A 17,284-nucleotide genomic window follows, 5' to 3' on the forward strand; every position below is an offset into this window, starting at 1 on the left:
TGTTTTAAAGGTTGGTAATATATTTGCCTATCAATGAAATCAGTTTTTGTATTTATAGAAAAATAGACTGAATGTGCCAGGTATGGGCAAAGACTTTTGATCCTGGGTTTGAGCCTGGGGCTTTGCATTTGCTAGGTACAACAGCCCTTTAAAAAAAAATTGGGGGGTGGTAGTGGTGGTTAGGAGCGTAGCCTAGTGGTAGAGTGCTGGCCTAGAACGCTGGAAGCCCTGGGTTCGATTCCTCAGTACCACATACTCAGAAAAAGCCAGAAGTGGTTGTTATGACTCAAGTGGCAGAACACTAACCTTGAGGGGAAAAAAATGTCTAAGGTCAGTGCCCAGGCCCTGAGTTCAAGCCCCGGGACTGGAAAAAAAATGTATTGCTATTATAAATAGGTTTACATACAGAGAGGTTACACTTATATAAGGCAGAAAAAGTACGTTTCCTTTTGGAAAGCGTCCCCCTCCTTGCTCTTTCCCAGCTTTTCCCGCCCGTCCCATCCACAAGTTGTGTAGTTCATTTTTCTGCAGTGTCCAATAAGTAATAGTACAGCATTTGTTCATGCCCCCCCCTCTTTTTCTTCTTTTTTTTCTTTTCCCAATCTGGGGCTGAAACTCAGGGCCTAAGCACTGTTCTTGGGCTTTCTAAAACTAGCATTCTACCACTTGAGCCACAGCACCACTTCAGCTTTTTCTGTGGATGTGGTACTGGGGAATCGAACCCAGGGCTTTGTGCAGGCATTCTACCACTAGGCCACACTCCTGGCTCAGTTAATTTGAATGCATCTACAGATGAGGCGTGCAGAATTCTAAAGAAGTGAATTCTTCCTAGAAAAATGTCCCGTTTTGCCAGTCACAGTGGCTCATATCTGTCGTCTCATCGCTACTCAGGAGGCTCAGATCTGAGGATCTTGGTTCAAAGCCAGTCCGGACACTAAAATTGGTATCTCCAATTAACCACCAGAAAACCGAAAGTGGTGCTGTGGGTCAAAGGGCAGAGTGGTAGCCTTGAACTGAAGAGCTCAGGGATACTGCCCAGACCCAGAGTTCAAGTCACATGACCGACAAAAAGGGGACAATGTCCCATTTATGTACTAGTCCTGTCTGGTAGAATTACAGTTGTGCTGTATAGTTTTGTTTTCACAGGGCCATTTCATTTAAATCCCAAGATACTGTATTTGAAGAAGGGATTAAATGTTTATCCGTTCTGTCTGTCCTTTCCTCATCTCCCTTCCATTTTTATTGTGATTGTTATATGAAAAAGTTTCAAAACTCGTCATTCTACCTCACCTATTAACCTTGTCTTTTGGTTCTTTTTTGCAGGAGGTATATCGAATTCCAAAGAAAAGTCAGACTGAAAAGGAGAGCACAGGTAGGCATTCAGATATATTCTTTTGTTATAAAAGGCAACTGAGGGGCCGGGGAGTTTGGCCTAGCAGTAGAGTGCTTGCCTAGCATGCACGAAAACCTGGGTTTGATTCCTCAGTACCACATATGTAGAAAAAAGGTGGAAGTGGTGTCGAGGCTCAAGTGGTAGAGCTCTAGCTTTGCGAAAAGTCCAAGGGCAGTGCCCAGGCCCTGAGCTCAAGCCACACGACTAGCCAAAAAAAAATGATAAGAATTTATCAATCAGGGGACAATACTAATGTGTACAACACAGCAGTGTCATTGCAGTTAGCTGAAGTGTTTAATATTGGCAGCAATGCTAAATGATGAGATTGATTTAGGATTAGAGAAGTAATAATTGATTAGTAAAACGTAGAGTAGTACTCCGGTCAGTGTTAGGAAAGCATAGCAATGAAATTAGGTGAGTGAAGACAGTCGTTTTATGTTAAAGATACTGCAAATAAAGACTAGTATAGGGCCGGGGGTGTGGCCTAATGGTAGAGTGCTTGCCTTAGCATGCATGAAGCCCTGGGTTCATTTCCTCGGTACCACATGCATAGAAAAGGCTACATGTGGAACTGTGGCTCAAGTGGTAGAGTGCTAGCTAGCCTTGAGAAAACTCAAGGCTGACACCCTACCCCTCAGCCACAGGGCCACTTCCTGTTTTCTAGTGATCAATTGGAGATAAGAGTCTCACTTTTTTTTTTCTTTTTTTGTGGGTTATGGGCTTGAACTTGGCCTGGGCATTGTCCCTGAGCTCTTCAGCTCAAGGCTACCACCATACCCTTGAGCCACACCCTACTTCCCCTTTTTCTAGAGGTTAATAGGAGATAAGAGTCTCAGGTCCTTTTGTGCCCGGGCTGGCTTAGAACCATGATCTTCAGATCTCAACCTCCAGAGTAGCTAGGATAACAGGCGAGAGCCACAGGCCCTGCTTCACTGAGCTATTTCTGTCAAGACTAGCATGCTACCATTTGAGTCGCACTAGTGGCTTTTTTGTGGTTAATTGGAGGTAAGAGTTTCATGGACTTTTGTTTTTCATCCATGAGATCCTCAGGTGTGAACCCAGCTTCATCTTTGGCTTTGATAACTTTCTAAGTTAACACCTATTTTTCCTTTTAGCTAGAGGTAGACACGGTTTAGTAGAAAAGTACTTGTCTAGCATACTAAATTCCCTGAGCTCAGTCCCCAGTACCACAGTAAATACATGTTTTAAACAATGATAATGTTTTTCCTTTTGTAGTCTCATTGCTTGTAAAATAGTGTCCTTTTGTGGGGGAGCTGCAGGGGGCCAGTCGTGGGGCTTGAACTCTGGTCCCTAAGTTTTCATCTCAAGAATAAATTTCTACCACTTTGAGCCATAGTACTACTTTGGTTTTCTAAACTAGGCCACTCTAACCCTAGAACAAACTCCTAGTCCCCAGTCCCCCACCCCCAACCCCCCACACATACTTTTTTTTTTAGCTTTTCCTCCTGGGGCCGGGAGTTTGGCCCAGTATAGTGTTTACCTTGCATGCACAAAGACCCAGGTTCAATTCCTCGGTACCACATACACAGAAAAAGCCAGAAGTGGTGCTGTGGCTGAAGTGGTAGAGCTCTAGCCTTGAGAAAGTCCAAGGACAGTGCTCAGGGCCTGAGCTCAAGCCCCAGGACTATCAATCAATCAATCAATCAATCAATCAATCAAGCCAGGTTAGGTAACTCAAACTTGCAATCCTAGCTACTCAGGAGGCTGAGATCTGAGGATTACTGTTCAAAGCCAGCCTGGGCACCAAAGGACCTGAGACTCTATCTCCAGTTAACCTCTAGAAAATAGGAAATGGAGCTTGGCTCAAGGGTAGGGTGGTAGCCTTGAGCTGAAGAGCTCAGGGACAGCTCCCAGGCTGAGCTCAAGCCCCATGGCCCATAAAAAAAAAAAATAAATAAATAAAGGCTTTTCCTCCTGCTTCTGCCTCTATAGTAGCTGGAATTAAAGCTGTATTCTCCACTCCAGCAAGGAGTTATGGCCATAACTGACTCCTACATTTTTGCATTGACAAGGTAAATAGACCTTGCTACCTACCGTATACCAGGCAAATCTGACATGCATTTGCTCATAGAACTTGTTGGAAATGTCTTAAAAGACTTTATTGTTTGCCAGTCCTGGGACTTGAACTCAGGGCCTGGGCACCATTCTTGGACACTCGCTCGAGGCTAGTGCTCTGCCATTTGAGCCACAGCGCCACTTTTGTTTTTTTCTGAATGTGTAGTACCAGGGAATCGAACCGAGGGCTTCGTGCATGCTAGGCGAGCACTCTACCTTTAGGCTATGCTCTGGCCCCATGAAAAGACTTTTCACTGAGACTTGGGAGAACAAAAGAGCATTTGTGGAAGAGAATAAGTAAAGCGAACACACATGGGAGCCTGGGTCATCCCAGCTCAGCGAGGTGGATGAAGGAAGAGTGTACAGGTCTATTTCATTTTTTCCTTTTTTTTCTTTGTATCAGTCCTGGGGCTTGAACTCAGGGCCAGAGCACTGTCCCTGAGAGTCTTTCACTCAAGACTAGCACTCTACCTCTTAAACCATAGCACCACTTTTGGCTTTTTCTGAGGAATCAAACTAATGCTAGGCGAGCACTCGACCACTAAGCCACCTTCCCGGCCCCCAAAGGTCTATTTCTTGAATAAAGTTTTAGGTGACAATTGCTGTAATTGCCTATACACTATTACAATGCAGGAAAAACATCTACCAAATAAGCTTTAAAACCTCTTTTCCCCCTAGGAACTGATCGAGGAAGGGATGTTGTTGCCTTCAGAGATCAAACGACTGCCCCGAAGACTCCCAACAGGTCAAGAGAAAGAGACCCAGACAAACAAACTCAAAATAAAGAGAAAAGGAAACGAAGGGGTTCTCTTTCACCACCGGCTTCCGCCTATGAGCGGGGAACTAAAAGGTCAGATGACAGGTAAGAAATGAGTTTTTCTTTTCTGGGGACATGAGAGAGTACCTAAGTTAAGGTGCATTTGGCCCTCCTGGCCTGCTTCTGGCTCTCTGCATACCTGAATGGCTTTTGATCTTTTTGAATTTCAACTCTGTCTTCCAAATGACTTGATTTTTCTTGGTGGTGGCAGCGGGGGTGTTCTTGAACTCTGGGTCTGGGTGCTTTCCCTGAACTCTTCAGTTCAAGGCTAGTTCTCTACCACTTGAGCCACAGCCCCACTTCTGGTTTCCTGATTATTAATTGGAGATAAGAGTCTCGGAGACTTTGGTGTCCTGGCTGGCTTTGAACTGCGATCCTCAGATTTCAGCTCTGGAGTAGCTGGGATGACAAATGTGAGCCACCGGTGCCTGGCTCCAGACGGCTAACTCTTCAGAGCACATCTCCCAAAAACCATACCCCAGGCCTTAGAAACACTGAATTAGATTACTAGTGGGTTATTTCTGGTCCCGCGACACTTTATTTTCAGTTTTATTTCTTTCTGCCACCTGTCGTCCTTAGTCCTTCCTTTGTCAGACATCTTGAATGTGGGGCCTGGGTGCTGTCCCTGAGCTTTTTCGTGCAAGGATAGTATTATACCACTTTGAGCCATCCCACTTGCCAGTTTTCTGGTTGTTAATTGGAGATAAATTGGAGATAAGAGTCTCGTGGACTTTCTTGTTCAGGCTGGATTCTCACACTAGGATTACAGGTGTGAGCCATTGGCACCCACTGGCATTTGGCTTGGTTTCCTTTTACATTTCAGAATTTATAGTTTGTGAAGCATCTTTAACGATAAGGAACAATACGATGCTATTATATATCTTTAGTATCTGTAGAATTCACATTGTGGGTGTATGTGGTGCCAGTGAGAGAACAGAGCCTTGGCACATCGTTCACTACTTTTTGGTATGATTTTGTTTGTTTTTTACATTGTGCCGGTCCTGGGATTTGAACTCATGGACCATGTACCATCTGTCCCTAAGCTTTTTTGGCTCAAGGCTAGCGCTGTAACACTTGAGCTACAGTTCTACTTCTGGCTTTTTTGGTGTTTCCTTGGAGATGGGTCTCACAGATATCCTGTCTGGCTTCGAACTGGGATCCTGAGATCTCAGCCTCCCGGGTGGCTAAGATTACAGGTGTGAGCCACTGGCACCCAGCTTGAGTATGATTTTTAACTGATGCCTGATCAGACCCACTGTGACAGAGAGGTTTGTGGACGTGGTGTTAACGTATTTCAGCGACCTCACGTTGATCCGTGCTCTGCCGTGTGGGTCCGAACTGCTCTCTTTCTAGGTACGACACCCCGACTTCTAAAAAGAAAGTTCGAATCAAAGACCGCAATAAACTCTCCACGGAAGAGCGCCGGAAGTTATTCGAACAAGAAGTGGCCCAGCGGGAGGCTCAGAAACAGCAGCAGCAGATGCAGACCTTGGGGATCGCGTCCCCTCTGCCCTATGACTCTCTGGGCTATAACGCCTCCCATCACCCCTTCGCTGGCTACCCGCCGGGTTACCCCATGCAGGCCTACGTGGACCCCAGCAACCCCAATGCCGGGAAGGTGCTCCTGCCCACGCCCAGCATGGACCCCGTGTGCTCCCCCGCCCCCTATGACCACACCCAGCCCTTGGTAGGACATTCCACAGAGCCTCTTGCCGCCCCTCCGCCAGTGGTGCCACATGTGGCGGCCCCCGTGGAAGTGTCCAGTTCACAATACGTGGCCCCCACGGATGGTGTGGTACACCAGGACTCAGGCGTGGCTGTTATGCCAGTGGCGACCCCAGGTCCAGTCCAGGGACAGAATTATAGTGTTTGGGACTCAAACCAACAGTCCGTCACTGTACAGCAGCAGTACTCTCCTGCACAGTCTCAAGCCGCCATATATTACCAAGGACAGACCTGTCCCCCTGTCTATGGTGTGACATCACCCTACTCCCAGACGACCCCACCAATTGTCCAGGTAACCAATCCCGCCACCTCTTTTCAGCCTTCAAGTCTGTGCCTGAGTGTGTGTGTGTGTGTGTGTGTGTGTGTGTGTGTGTGTGTGTGTGTTTCCCCAGTCCTTGGTTTGAACTCAGGCCTTAAGCACTGTCCTTGAGCCTTCTCAAAGCTATGACTCTACCACTTGAGTCATACCACCACTGCACCACATCCAGCTTTTTCTGTCAATGTAATCCCAAGGAATCGAACCCAGGCTTTTGTGCATGCTAGGCAAGTGTCCTATCGCTAGGCCACCCCCCCCACATATATTTTATTTAAGATACTTCCCTCCCCCCAAACCTAGCAGTTAAAGCCAGGAAGGGTTGTGGTGTCACAGTTTCCATGGCTCGCTGGTTGGCTCAGGGTCTTCAGGGAAATGACAGTCAAGCAGTTATCCAGAGCTATGTGACGGCTTTCCGCTCAAATGCAAGATCTCATCCCACAAATAGTTTGTCACAACCCAGCGTCTGTCATGGGAAGAATTTGAGGTTTCAGAGTAGTAGCTTTTTTTTTTCTTCTTCTTCTTTTTCTCCCTTGTAAATTTGAATGCTTGGCCTCCTGACTTAATTTAGAAATAACATGTCATCCTGGTTGTGGTTCTTCTCAAAATCGGGACACACACTTCTTCTAGCAATCCGGAGCACAGTCCCGGCGCTACAGGAAAGAGTGAGGAGGAAGAGGAGGATCCAGGCTGGCTGGGGGGAGGTGTTCCGTGGAGAAGGGACAGATGTGAAGAAGGAGCAGGAACGTGGCTGGAGTGGGAGGAGGAAGCTCCGCCCCTCAGTCAGAACCTCCCTTCTCCTAAAAAGCAATTTTGTGGTGGAGCATATCCTAGTTCCTGCTCTATCCAAGCTCGAAGCAGGAGGATGACCGACCAGTTCAGTGCCAGCCTGGGCCATATTGCGTCACCCTGTCTCAAAAAAAAGTATAGAGTGTGACAGCAATTTCTTCGCAGTCAGACTAGAAGTAAATGGGAAATAATTATTTCTATGCTTATAATCCTAGCTACTCAGGAGGCTGAGATCTGAGAATCAAGGTTCAAAGCCAACTCAGGCAAAAAAGGACCTGAGATTTTTATTTTTTTATTTCCACTTAACCTCTAGAAAACGGGAAGTGTGGCTTGGCTTGAGGGTAGGGCGGCAGCCTTGAGTTGAAGAGCTCAGGGCCAGCGCCCAGGCCAGCTCAAGGCCCATGACCCACAAAAATAAATAAATGAATTTATTTCTAGATATCTGTGCCTAAACACCTAGAATGTAAAGCGATTTCAATAAATGTGTTTAGGATCTATTATATTGATAAATGTTATGTGTAGCGTAAGGTGTTCTAGAACAGTAAATGAATTACTCATTCTTTTCCCCTCTGTTTTCTGTGTCCTTTCAAAAATGACTCATCTCTAGTTTGGGAAGAAAGCTTCATGACAGACGGACTGAGGCCCTGGGTTCCAGAGCACTTGATGAATGAATTATTCCTCGAGGGGTGGGGAGCATGGCCTGGTGGGAGAGCACTCACCTGGCACACACAGAGCCCTCTGTCCCATCCTTTGGCACTGCATATGCAGAAAAAGCCGGAAGTGGCACTGTGGCTCAAATGGTAGAGTGCTCACCTCAAGAAAGCTGGAGGACAGTGCCCAGGCCCTGAGTTCAAGCCCCGGGACTGGCAAAAAGAAAAAAAGGATTAACTCAGATGGGGCTGGTCTTCTCATACTACTTGTTATTATCAGTATCATTACCAGTCTTATTAGCGGGAGGAGGGCATCTCGGGACTTGAACTTAGGACCTGGGCACTGTCCTTGCGCCTTTGCGCTTGAGGCTAGCATTCTACCGCTTTGCTCCACGGTGCCATTTCTGGCTTCTCGGTAGTTACTTGGAGCTAAGAGTCTCGTGGACTTTCTGCTTGGGCTGAGTTTGAACTACAGTACTCAGATCTCAGCCCACAGAGTAGCTAGAATTCTAGGTGTGAGCCACCAGCACCTGGCAGGGATTTTTTTTTTTTTAAGTAATTTGTTTTTTCCCAACGCCTCCTATCCAAATACAGTCATAAGAAGTTTAGTAGAGACTAACGGTGCTTCCTCGGTAAGATTGCATCAAGGCAGTGACTGCCTGTACATCACGCGTGGCTTTCTTTCTATAGAGTTACGCCCAGACGAGTCTTCAGTACCTCCAGGGACAGCAGATATTCACGGCACACCCGCAAGGAGCGGTAGTTCAGCCCACCACCGCTGTCGCCACCATTGTCGCACCAGGGCAGCCTCAGGCCTTACGGCCAGTAAGTAGCATTTCTGGGGACACACACACTCGGGTCGGCTGTTTGTGTGATCTTTGGAAGATTTTCTCTTCTTCCGTTTTCACGCCCCGTCCTGTTCCGTGGGTTCTCACAGCCATGGTCACTAGACTCGGAGACGTGGCTCCGATCAGAAGCAACGGGAATCGAGTTGTTTTTTTTTTTTTAATTAAAGAATTTATTTACATTGATTTTTACATCATATTTCGAATGACATGTTTAACAAACATGTATTCAAGAAGGGAATCTATATACAATCACTGGCACTTAGATTTTAGAGCATAATTGAAATTAAGCTGAGGGTTTGTATATCATAGATCTATAGAGTCCTAGATTTTTATGTCTATGTAGTTGAGTTCGTATATCTAATACCATGTCCATAGTATTGGGTACGCAACAATTGAGTCCTTGCTCTTGTACTGTTTGGATCTAATAGGCTGTGTCTACTATAGACTGAGTGTCTTACACAATGGGGGTGGCTTTTATTTTACTTCATTGCCAGGCCTGGGGTTTGACCTCAGGGCCTGGGCATTGCCCTTGAGCACTTTTTTGCAAGGCTAGAAGAGTTCTACCGCTTAAGCCACGACAGCACTTCCAGCCTTTTTTGTGTGTGTGCAACGTGAAGAATCTGACCGGGGGCCTTGTGTGTGATAGGCGAGTGTGTTCTACCGCTGGGCCATGCCTCCGTCCCGACAGCTGTCTGTTTTCTAATCATTCCCGAGGCCTCTCTACATGTTCTGTCCTGTCAGCTATGCTCAGGTGATACTTTACCTTTTTAAAAATAACCAGATGGACTTACGACTTTAAGACCACTGAAGTATTTCACATTTACTTGAGTGCCGATTTACAAGGCACGCGGGTTTTCTCTGTGTGTGCGTGTGTGTTTTAGCCCGAAACAGTTGTGACGAATAACCTCCTGGATCTGCCACCTCCCTCTCCTCCCAAACCGAAAACGATTGTGTTACCTCCCAACTGGAAGACGGCTCGAGATCCCGAAGGGAAGATTTACTACTACCATGTGATCACGAGGTAAGAGGGCCGTGTGGCCATGTCCCCCCCCCTCCCTGCACCCACAGAGGCGACTCTGTCCTTCTTTGCTCCATCCTGTGTCTGGGACGTTGCATCAGCAATGGGCAGACAAAGATGTTTTTGTTTTGTGTTGTTTTCGTTCCGTCTCGGGCTCGAACTCGGGACCCAGCCGCCGTCTCTGAGCTTCTACTCAAGGCTGGCACTCTGCCACTTGAGCCACAGTGCCGCTTCCTACTTTTTCTGAGTAGTTTATTAGATGAGTCTGACAGCCTTTCCTGCTCGGGGTGGTTTTGAACCGAGGTCCTCAGATCTCAGCCTCCTGAGCAGCTGGGACTACAGGCATGAACCACCCCGTGCCTGGTGGGCTGTTTGGCTTTCTTGCCGTTTTCCCTACCTGGCCAATGTGACCGCTGTCACCGCTCACAGAAACACAGCTACTCGGAAGGCTGAGATCTGAGACCATGGTTCAAAGCCAGCCCTGGCACTAAAGTCTGTGACACTCTTATCTCCGGTTCATCACTAGAAAATGCGAAGTGGGGCTGTGGCTCAAGGGGTAAAGCGGTAGCCCCTAGCTGAAGAGCTCAGATACAGTGTCCAGGCCCAGAGTTCAAGCCCCATGACAGCAAGAAAACCAAGGGTCAGGGGTCAGTCACGGCGGTGCGTCTTCACCTCACAGCGTCAACCCATTTTCTGCCCCTTGCGTGCTGTACTCTTGGACCCAGGTGGGCTGGGGCTCTTTCCTCCCCGTGACAGCTTGCCATCTCTCACCTTCTTCTAGGCAGACTCAGTGGGATCCTCCTCCTTCCTGGGAAAGCCCCGGCGATGATGCCAGCCTTGAACACGAGGCTGAGATGGACCTGGGAACCCCCACGTACGATGAAAACCCCACGAAGGTGAGTGTGACTCACCCTTCACGGTCGCCCCAAAGACTGCCATTTTGTAAGATTGGCAGTCATGACAGTCTTGGGATTCTTTTCTTTTTCTGTTTTTTTTTTTTTTTACCCGGCTTGAGCTTTCTCTAGACAGGCGCACTCGACCACTGGGCCACACTCCCGGCCCTGTTTTATAGTTTTCACGAAGGATGCCGGGCACATCTACACCGAGAAACTCGAATGAAAGTCATATTTGGACTATGAGTTTGAGGAAAAGTTTGGAAATTTGGGGGAGTTTGCCATGATTGAGACTTGAACTCAGGCTGACACTTGGCTGCAACTCTACTACTTGATCCATACTTCCAACCCAGTTTTTGGCTGACTCTTTTGGAGATGACATCTCATAGACTTTTATTCCCCGGGCTGGCCTTCTTTTGAAGGAGGATCCCCTGGACACATCCTCCCGTGTAGCTGAATTTATAGTCGAGAGCCACTGGCCTCACCAAGAGTGCCAAAAAAAAAAACCAAAACCCAAAAAGCCTTAGGAGCATTTTGAAATGCTCGAGCGCTGCTATTCTGTCACCATCCACGAGGTGGCAGGCTTGACCCACCTCCTAAGCTCACCCTAGCCAGCCTATATGGTTTTGGTACAAGCAGGCATGTATCTTCTCCGATGCTGCTATTCCCGCAATGTCCGGTAAGTGGCGCCCGTCATCCACCTGAGACAATTCTTGCTCCATCTGACATGGGATGTGGGTGGAGGTGGCTGAGAGGATGGAAGGCGAGCGAGGAAAGGCAGTCAGGTGGAGTCTCCCTCTTCCTTATCCAACCAAGGAAGCCGTTTTCTCAGGCGTCTGGCTGTCATCTTTCCATCTTCTGTGCCTCCGGTCGACTTCTCCCTCCCCTCCAGGGCCCTCAGCCCTCCTTCCTGAACTAGAGGTCACCCTCTCGGGTGGGCGTGTCTCGGGTGTGCGCGCACCGTCTTCTCCAGTCCGCGTGGCTCGGGCTGGGAGGGAAAGGGGATCCAGTACTGGGAATGTGCAGTACGGAGCACGGAAGTGGGTTCTGGAGCATCAGCTCCGTTCCAGGCCCTGTTCTTTGAGTCAGGGCTTCCTAGTGGATTCTCGTTATCTTTTGTTGTTTTGTTTTTAAAGACCCAGAACTTGGCCAGCAGGGGAAAAAAGGCATGGGACAGGTGGACGTGGCTAACCTGACTTTTCCGTGAGCATCCATGTTCTTTCCTTTCGTAGACATCGAAAAAGCCCAAGACAGCAGAAGCGGACACCTCCAGCGAGCTAGCTAAGAAGAGCAAAGAAGTGTTCCGCAAAGAGGTGGGTTGTGGGGCTTGAACTCCGGGCCGGGCGCCGTCTCTGAGCTCTCCGGCTTCTGGTTTTCGGGCAGTCCCTTGGAGTGAGGAGTCTTTCTTTCCTGGGCTGGCTTTGAACCGTGATCCTCAGATCTCAGCCTCCTGAGTTGCTAGGATGACAGGTGTGAGCCGCCGGTACCCGGCCAGGAGGAAATCATTTCTGCAGGCTGCATGGCTAGCTCAGGTTCCTGAAGCGGCAGCGTCTCCTCTGCCCCTCTCTGCCCCCCACTCTGCCCTCACCACCCTCAGCCCCGATTCCCTCTTGGGACTGAGGCGGGATCCTTGTCTCCGCCATCTCACCGGCAGCAGCACGGGGGGTTGGGGGGGGGTGAGGCCGGGTGGCTCCGGGCTCCCTGCTCCAGATTCAGGTTGAGCGGCGCCCACTCTTGCCTCTGCCCACAGATGTCTCAGTTCATCGTCCAGTGCCTGAACCCCTACCGGAAGCCCGACTGCAAAGCGGGCAGGATCACCACCACCGAGGACTTCAAGCACCTGGCTCGCAAGGTACCTCGAGGAACGGGGCGGGGGACACCAAGCCCGGTGTGGCTGAGAGGGGCCAGGGGATCCCCCGCACACCTCCTAATCCCTCTTCTGTGTCTTCTGCGCAGCTGACTCATGGTGTGATGAACAAGGAGCTGAAGTATTGTAAGAACCCCGAGGACCTGGAGTGCAACGAGAACGTGAAACACAAAACCAAGGAGTACATCAAGAAGTACATGCAGAAGTTTGGGGCCGTTTACAAACCCAAAGAGGACACGGAGTTCGAGTGATCGCAGAAGCCCGGGCTGGAGGCCCGGATTCCAGGGTGGAGAACATGCTTTTGCCTCTGCCTTGCTCCGGTGGCCTGAACCCACAACACCTGAGCTCCAGATCCAGATCGCCCCCCAGTCGTGAGTGGGACGTGACAAGGAGAGGAGCAGTCAGAGGCCACTGGAGATGACCCCCCTTTAGGGGACGCCCTGGCCTGACCCGACCCCTGGCCCAGGACCCGGGTCTCCTCGGCGGTGCTGTCGGCGCACAAACTTGTGCGTGTCCCCACCCAACGCCCCTGACCCTGACCGTCTGTATTATATTTTAATGTATATGTGAATATATTGAACATAATTTGTTTTCTCCCTCCCCTCCGCCCCTAGTTTTTGTTTGGTTTTCTTTTTTTTGTGTGTGTGTTGCTTTTAGCCTCTATGTGCTAGGATCACAGGAAAACTTTGTAAGGACGGTTTTCAGTTCTCCTGCAAGGTTTAATTTGTTATCATGTAAATATTCCAAAGCAGGCTGCCTTGTGGTTTTGGCCAGCCTTGTGCTATGTTGATAAGATTGATTTACTTGCTTCAAATCACTTTACTTTATCCAATTTTTACTGAACTTTTTATGTAAAAAATAAAATCAATTCAAGAACTTGGTCTGTGTGTTCCCTGAGAGTTCACGAAGCCCTTCTGTACTTGTGTATGGAGGAACAGGGAGAGGACGTGTGCTGCCACGCTCCTGAACAGAATGAGGGGTTTTGGTTTTGGTTTTATGCTAGTCCTGGGGCTTGAACTCAGGTCCTGGGCATTGCCTCTGAGATTCTTTTTGCTCGAGGCTAGCACTCTCACGCTCAAGCCACAGCCCCACTTTCAGCTTCTGTACACATGGTACCAAGGAGTCCAACCCAGGGCTTTGTGTATGGTAGGTGAGCACTCTACTGCTAGACCACACTCCCTGCCCATAGCTTGCCTCTTGCTCTCCTCCCTCCTACTCGTTTTTTGTTTTATTTTCGTTTTCGTGGACGATTTTTTATTTTAAGAAAAAACAGTTAACAAAACATTGAACAAGTTTCATTTAGCCAAACACACCCAAAAGGAAATCATAGTACAAAGAAAGCCTTAAATCAAGGCCTCACCTGTTGCTTCTCTCTGGGGCAGCAACATGGGGACGGGGAGGGACACACAGGGCCAGCCTGTAGTCCCCCGGGAGCCCAGCGAGATGGTATCAATGACCCAGCCCTCCCCCAATTACCAGGGAAGAAAAAACCACGCTGAGTCAGAAGCAGTGTTAACCATGAAAACGCATCACATCTCTCTGCTGATCTGATCTGCTGTTCTCTCTTCTCTTTATTGCATCAGGCAATTAGTTATATACTGTTGGGTTAAGAGAAGGTGGGAACTGGGAAGCTAGCCAATAGGAAGAGGGCCTCTGTGCTACCACTAAGGGTCTGGGTGGGGCTTTCAGGTACTGGGCAGGACAAGTGCAGGAAAGCGCGAGAGACCTGAGCTGCTGCGAGACCCGTGAAGCTGCGGGGGGGGGGGGGGGTTCAATCGAGTCAGTACACAGAGATGCTTAAAGAGGTATGCAAAGGACCGAATGCCTGGTCAAAGCCCTTTAGTGGCCGCTGAGCCAGAATCAGGCCTCAGAGATGGAGGTCAGGCCCCAACACTCACCAATTCCTACAGTATTAGTATTGTATCTCAATTTGCAAAACTAACTTTAAAAAAAACTTAAAACTTAACCTAAAAGGTAGTAAAATGCAATATAAACTAGAATGAACAAACATGGGCACTGCTTCTCTTTGATTAGGGATCTAGCACCTTCGAGATCTCCAAAAAGCACACGTCTCCAGTGTGTTCATGGGGTGTTGAAGAACCACCTGAACACACTTCATCTACTAGAACTCGGATGACAGCACTCTGCAGTACACTAGCAAAAAATGTTAAGAAAAATGGATGAAAAAAGTTTCAGTTGATTCCATAGTCACCTGCTAGAAGAAAAGTTTGCATGAGAAAACACTGTAATTTTTTTTTTTTTCTTGCCAGTCCTGGGCTTGAGCTCAAGGCCTGAGCACTGTCCTTGGACTTTCTCAAGGCTAGAGCTCTACCGATTGAGCCTCAGCACCACTTCCAGATTTTTTTTTCTATGTATGTGGTACCAAGGAATCGAACCTGAGTTGTTGTGCATGTTAGGCAAGCACTCTACCACTAGGCCAAACTCCCGGCCCCATACTATGTAATTTTTAAATCTATATTTCACAAACTCATGGTGTAAAATAGGCCCAGTGGCTTCCTCTAGTCTAAACTGCTTTTCACTGGCTTCCTGTGAAAATTCGATTAACTCAAATGCTCCTACAAAACCGGTCATACCCTCCCGTGTCATCCTGACTGCTACAGCTGGACCCATCGCAGCTGCTTGCTGACTGGCTCTCTAGGTCATTGTAGGTGGCCTGGGCAGCAGACACCCCCATTTCCCACATCACCTGACTGCTATAAACTCCACGGCGGGTCCCTGTTACTGAATTCAGAAAGAGTTCTATGTATCTGTGCTTCACGTTGGCCGTCTTTTGGCATCACTGCCACAGCTTCATGGGTAGCAAACTCATCATCAGCTTTCCCCGTCGCTCTTCCATCCGGGCCACTCTCACTGTGAACTCTCACGGGGTTGAGCAGAGAGAAGACCCATTGTTTTTTCCTCACTAGTCCCTGCATTTTCCTTCCCACACACAATTTCTCTTCCTTTTTTATCCCCACCCCGTTAAGTCATCACAATAAGCCATGCCCTACTTTCTCACCCTGTGCCTCAGTGACACCAACATTTATGCCCAGAACCTGGGGCAGGCTGAAGGAATAGGCTTTCTTCATCCAGACTATACTGGCACTGCCTGCCCCCCCACATGCCTGGCATACCCCCAGAGCTGCAAAGGCCTAGAGACCATTGCACGAGGAAAGCATTCTTTTATGGCAGGGGTCCATATAGAAGTCAGGCATTCAGGGAATGTGGACTAGCAGTAGAGATCACATCCTGCATTCACAAAACCCTGGGTTCAATTCCTCAGTACCACATACACAGAAAAAGCCGGAAGTGGTGCTTTGGTTTGAGTGGTAGGGTGCTAGCCTTGAGCGAAAGTATTCAGTGACAGTGCACCAGGCCCTGAGTTCAAACCCCAGGACTGGCATAAAAGGAGGAAGAGGGGGAGGAAGAGGGGGAGGAGGAGGAGGAGGGAGAGGAGAAGCAGCAGCAGCAAGTTATGCCATCTGTGGTTTCAGAAGGCCCTGGAGTGGGAGACCCTCAGCAGAGGAGAAGGGAGGGGAGGATGGGAGGGAGTAGAACTGTTGCCCACTAGTGACACCAACAATGGTTCCACGCCGATCTGAGACACTCCCGTTCTGGGCCTGGGTCTGTGAGCGTGGAAGCTCTGCTGGGCACACCCAGCTCCGAGGCCAGGTTCGGGCCCGTTTTCATATATGCCAGTAGGAGGGCTCGATCTCGGTGCGATGTGCTTCTGCTTGTCTTTTTTGCTCCAAACTGGTCTGTTGGCAGACCTTCCTTCACTTCTGGCCTTGTCATGGAAGAGTCTCCCGGGATCTCACACAGGAATCCCACACAGACCAGCCGTGGACAGCACAGACAGCGGCGGAGACCAGACAGGAAGCATACGACCCTCCAACACTGCGGAGCAGCTCACAGCCAAACCCCGACGAGTAAGTAGTCCAGCGGGTTCCCCCAAACCCATCGGGAAAGCAGAGCCGGTGGCGAGATACAGAACTTAACCTAGACCTCTCCACCCTGCCCAAGAAAGACTGGCAAGTGCAGAGGGGGGCAAGGAATTCAGAATCCTGTCCCTTCCCCCAACAGCCCTCTCCCCCAGGCCATTGACTGGAGACTGACAGGCCGGCAGGCACTAAGACCCAGCACCCCACCAAAGGGTGTGGAGGTGACTCTGCTCCCACCTGCCCAACAGCCTCCCAGGCCACTGAAACTGGAGACTGAGGGGTGCTGAAACCCTGCCTTCTAACAGTGGGTTGGGGATGTGTGTGCATGTGTGCATGTGCATGCATGTCTGCACCTGAGTGAGCCAAAACTCAGTGGGGCATCCTCCTGCTGGGAGCCTCTGGCAAGCCAGCACCAGGGGGCTTCCCAACCGAGTCACAGAAAGATTCAAAGCCCAAAACAGGCCTGTACTTCTGGCGGACATTAGGGGTGCGTTCTTCCCTAGTATGGAAAACAGAAAGAGCAGGGAAATACAGCAGGAAACTGGAGGGCAAACCAGCAAGGGCCGAGCTCCTGTTCTGAGAACCAGAAAGGCGCGGTTCTGCCCTCAGAGCCCATGTCCTCAGCTGGGCCCCGCCCCTGGGATCAGGCTGGCAAGGCAGCAGTTGGGCTACCTGAGACCTAGGTGCACAGCTGCACACAGACTTTAGGAACTTGTGGACACACCAGCAAAAGCTGTAATCTCAGACCCAGTCAGCAACGGAATTAACTTGGCGAGAACCACACATATACACAGATTCTTAGAACCACCAGTCCCAAACCAAGTAAAAACTGTCCCCTACCGACCACAGAGCAAAACCGACCACAGAGCAAACTCCTACAATGCGGAGGAAATCACAGTGGCAAATCACGGAATATATAAGTCATCAAAGTCCCACACAAACCCCCAAAGGAAA

General features: G+C 49.2%; 1 protein-coding gene across 1 annotated transcript in view; it reads left to right on the forward strand.

Annotated features, from left to right (window-relative positions):
* The window catches only part of Setd2 (SET domain containing 2, histone lysine methyltransferase), a 69,947-nt gene extending 56,677 nt beyond the window's left edge, over positions 1 to 13,270 (forward strand). The window contains exons 13-21 of the mRNA XM_090323449.1: positions 1,324 to 1,372; positions 4,148 to 4,331; positions 5,640 to 6,303; positions 8,454 to 8,588; positions 9,493 to 9,632; positions 10,411 to 10,525; positions 11,755 to 11,835; positions 12,273 to 12,374; positions 12,479 to 13,270. Of these exons, the coding sequence (XP_090179575.1) occupies positions 1,324 to 1,372; positions 4,148 to 4,331; positions 5,640 to 6,303; positions 8,454 to 8,588; positions 9,493 to 9,632; positions 10,411 to 10,525; positions 11,755 to 11,835; positions 12,273 to 12,374; positions 12,479 to 12,640 (1,632 nt within the window). The 3' untranslated portion in view covers positions 12,641 to 13,270. The remainder of the gene's footprint in view (positions 1 to 1,323; positions 1,373 to 4,147; positions 4,332 to 5,639; positions 6,304 to 8,453; positions 8,589 to 9,492; positions 9,633 to 10,410; positions 10,526 to 11,754; positions 11,836 to 12,272; positions 12,375 to 12,478) is intronic.
* Positions 13,271 to 17,284: the final 4,014 nt, after the last annotated feature.

The sequence above is a fragment of the Megascapheus bottae genome, chromosome 32 (genome assembly GCF_031878675.1).
Source record: "Megascapheus bottae isolate mThoBot1 chromosome 32, mThoBot2.hap1, whole genome shotgun sequence".
In the NCBI taxonomy this organism is placed as follows: domain Eukaryota; kingdom Metazoa; phylum Chordata; class Mammalia; order Rodentia; family Geomyidae; genus Megascapheus; species Megascapheus bottae.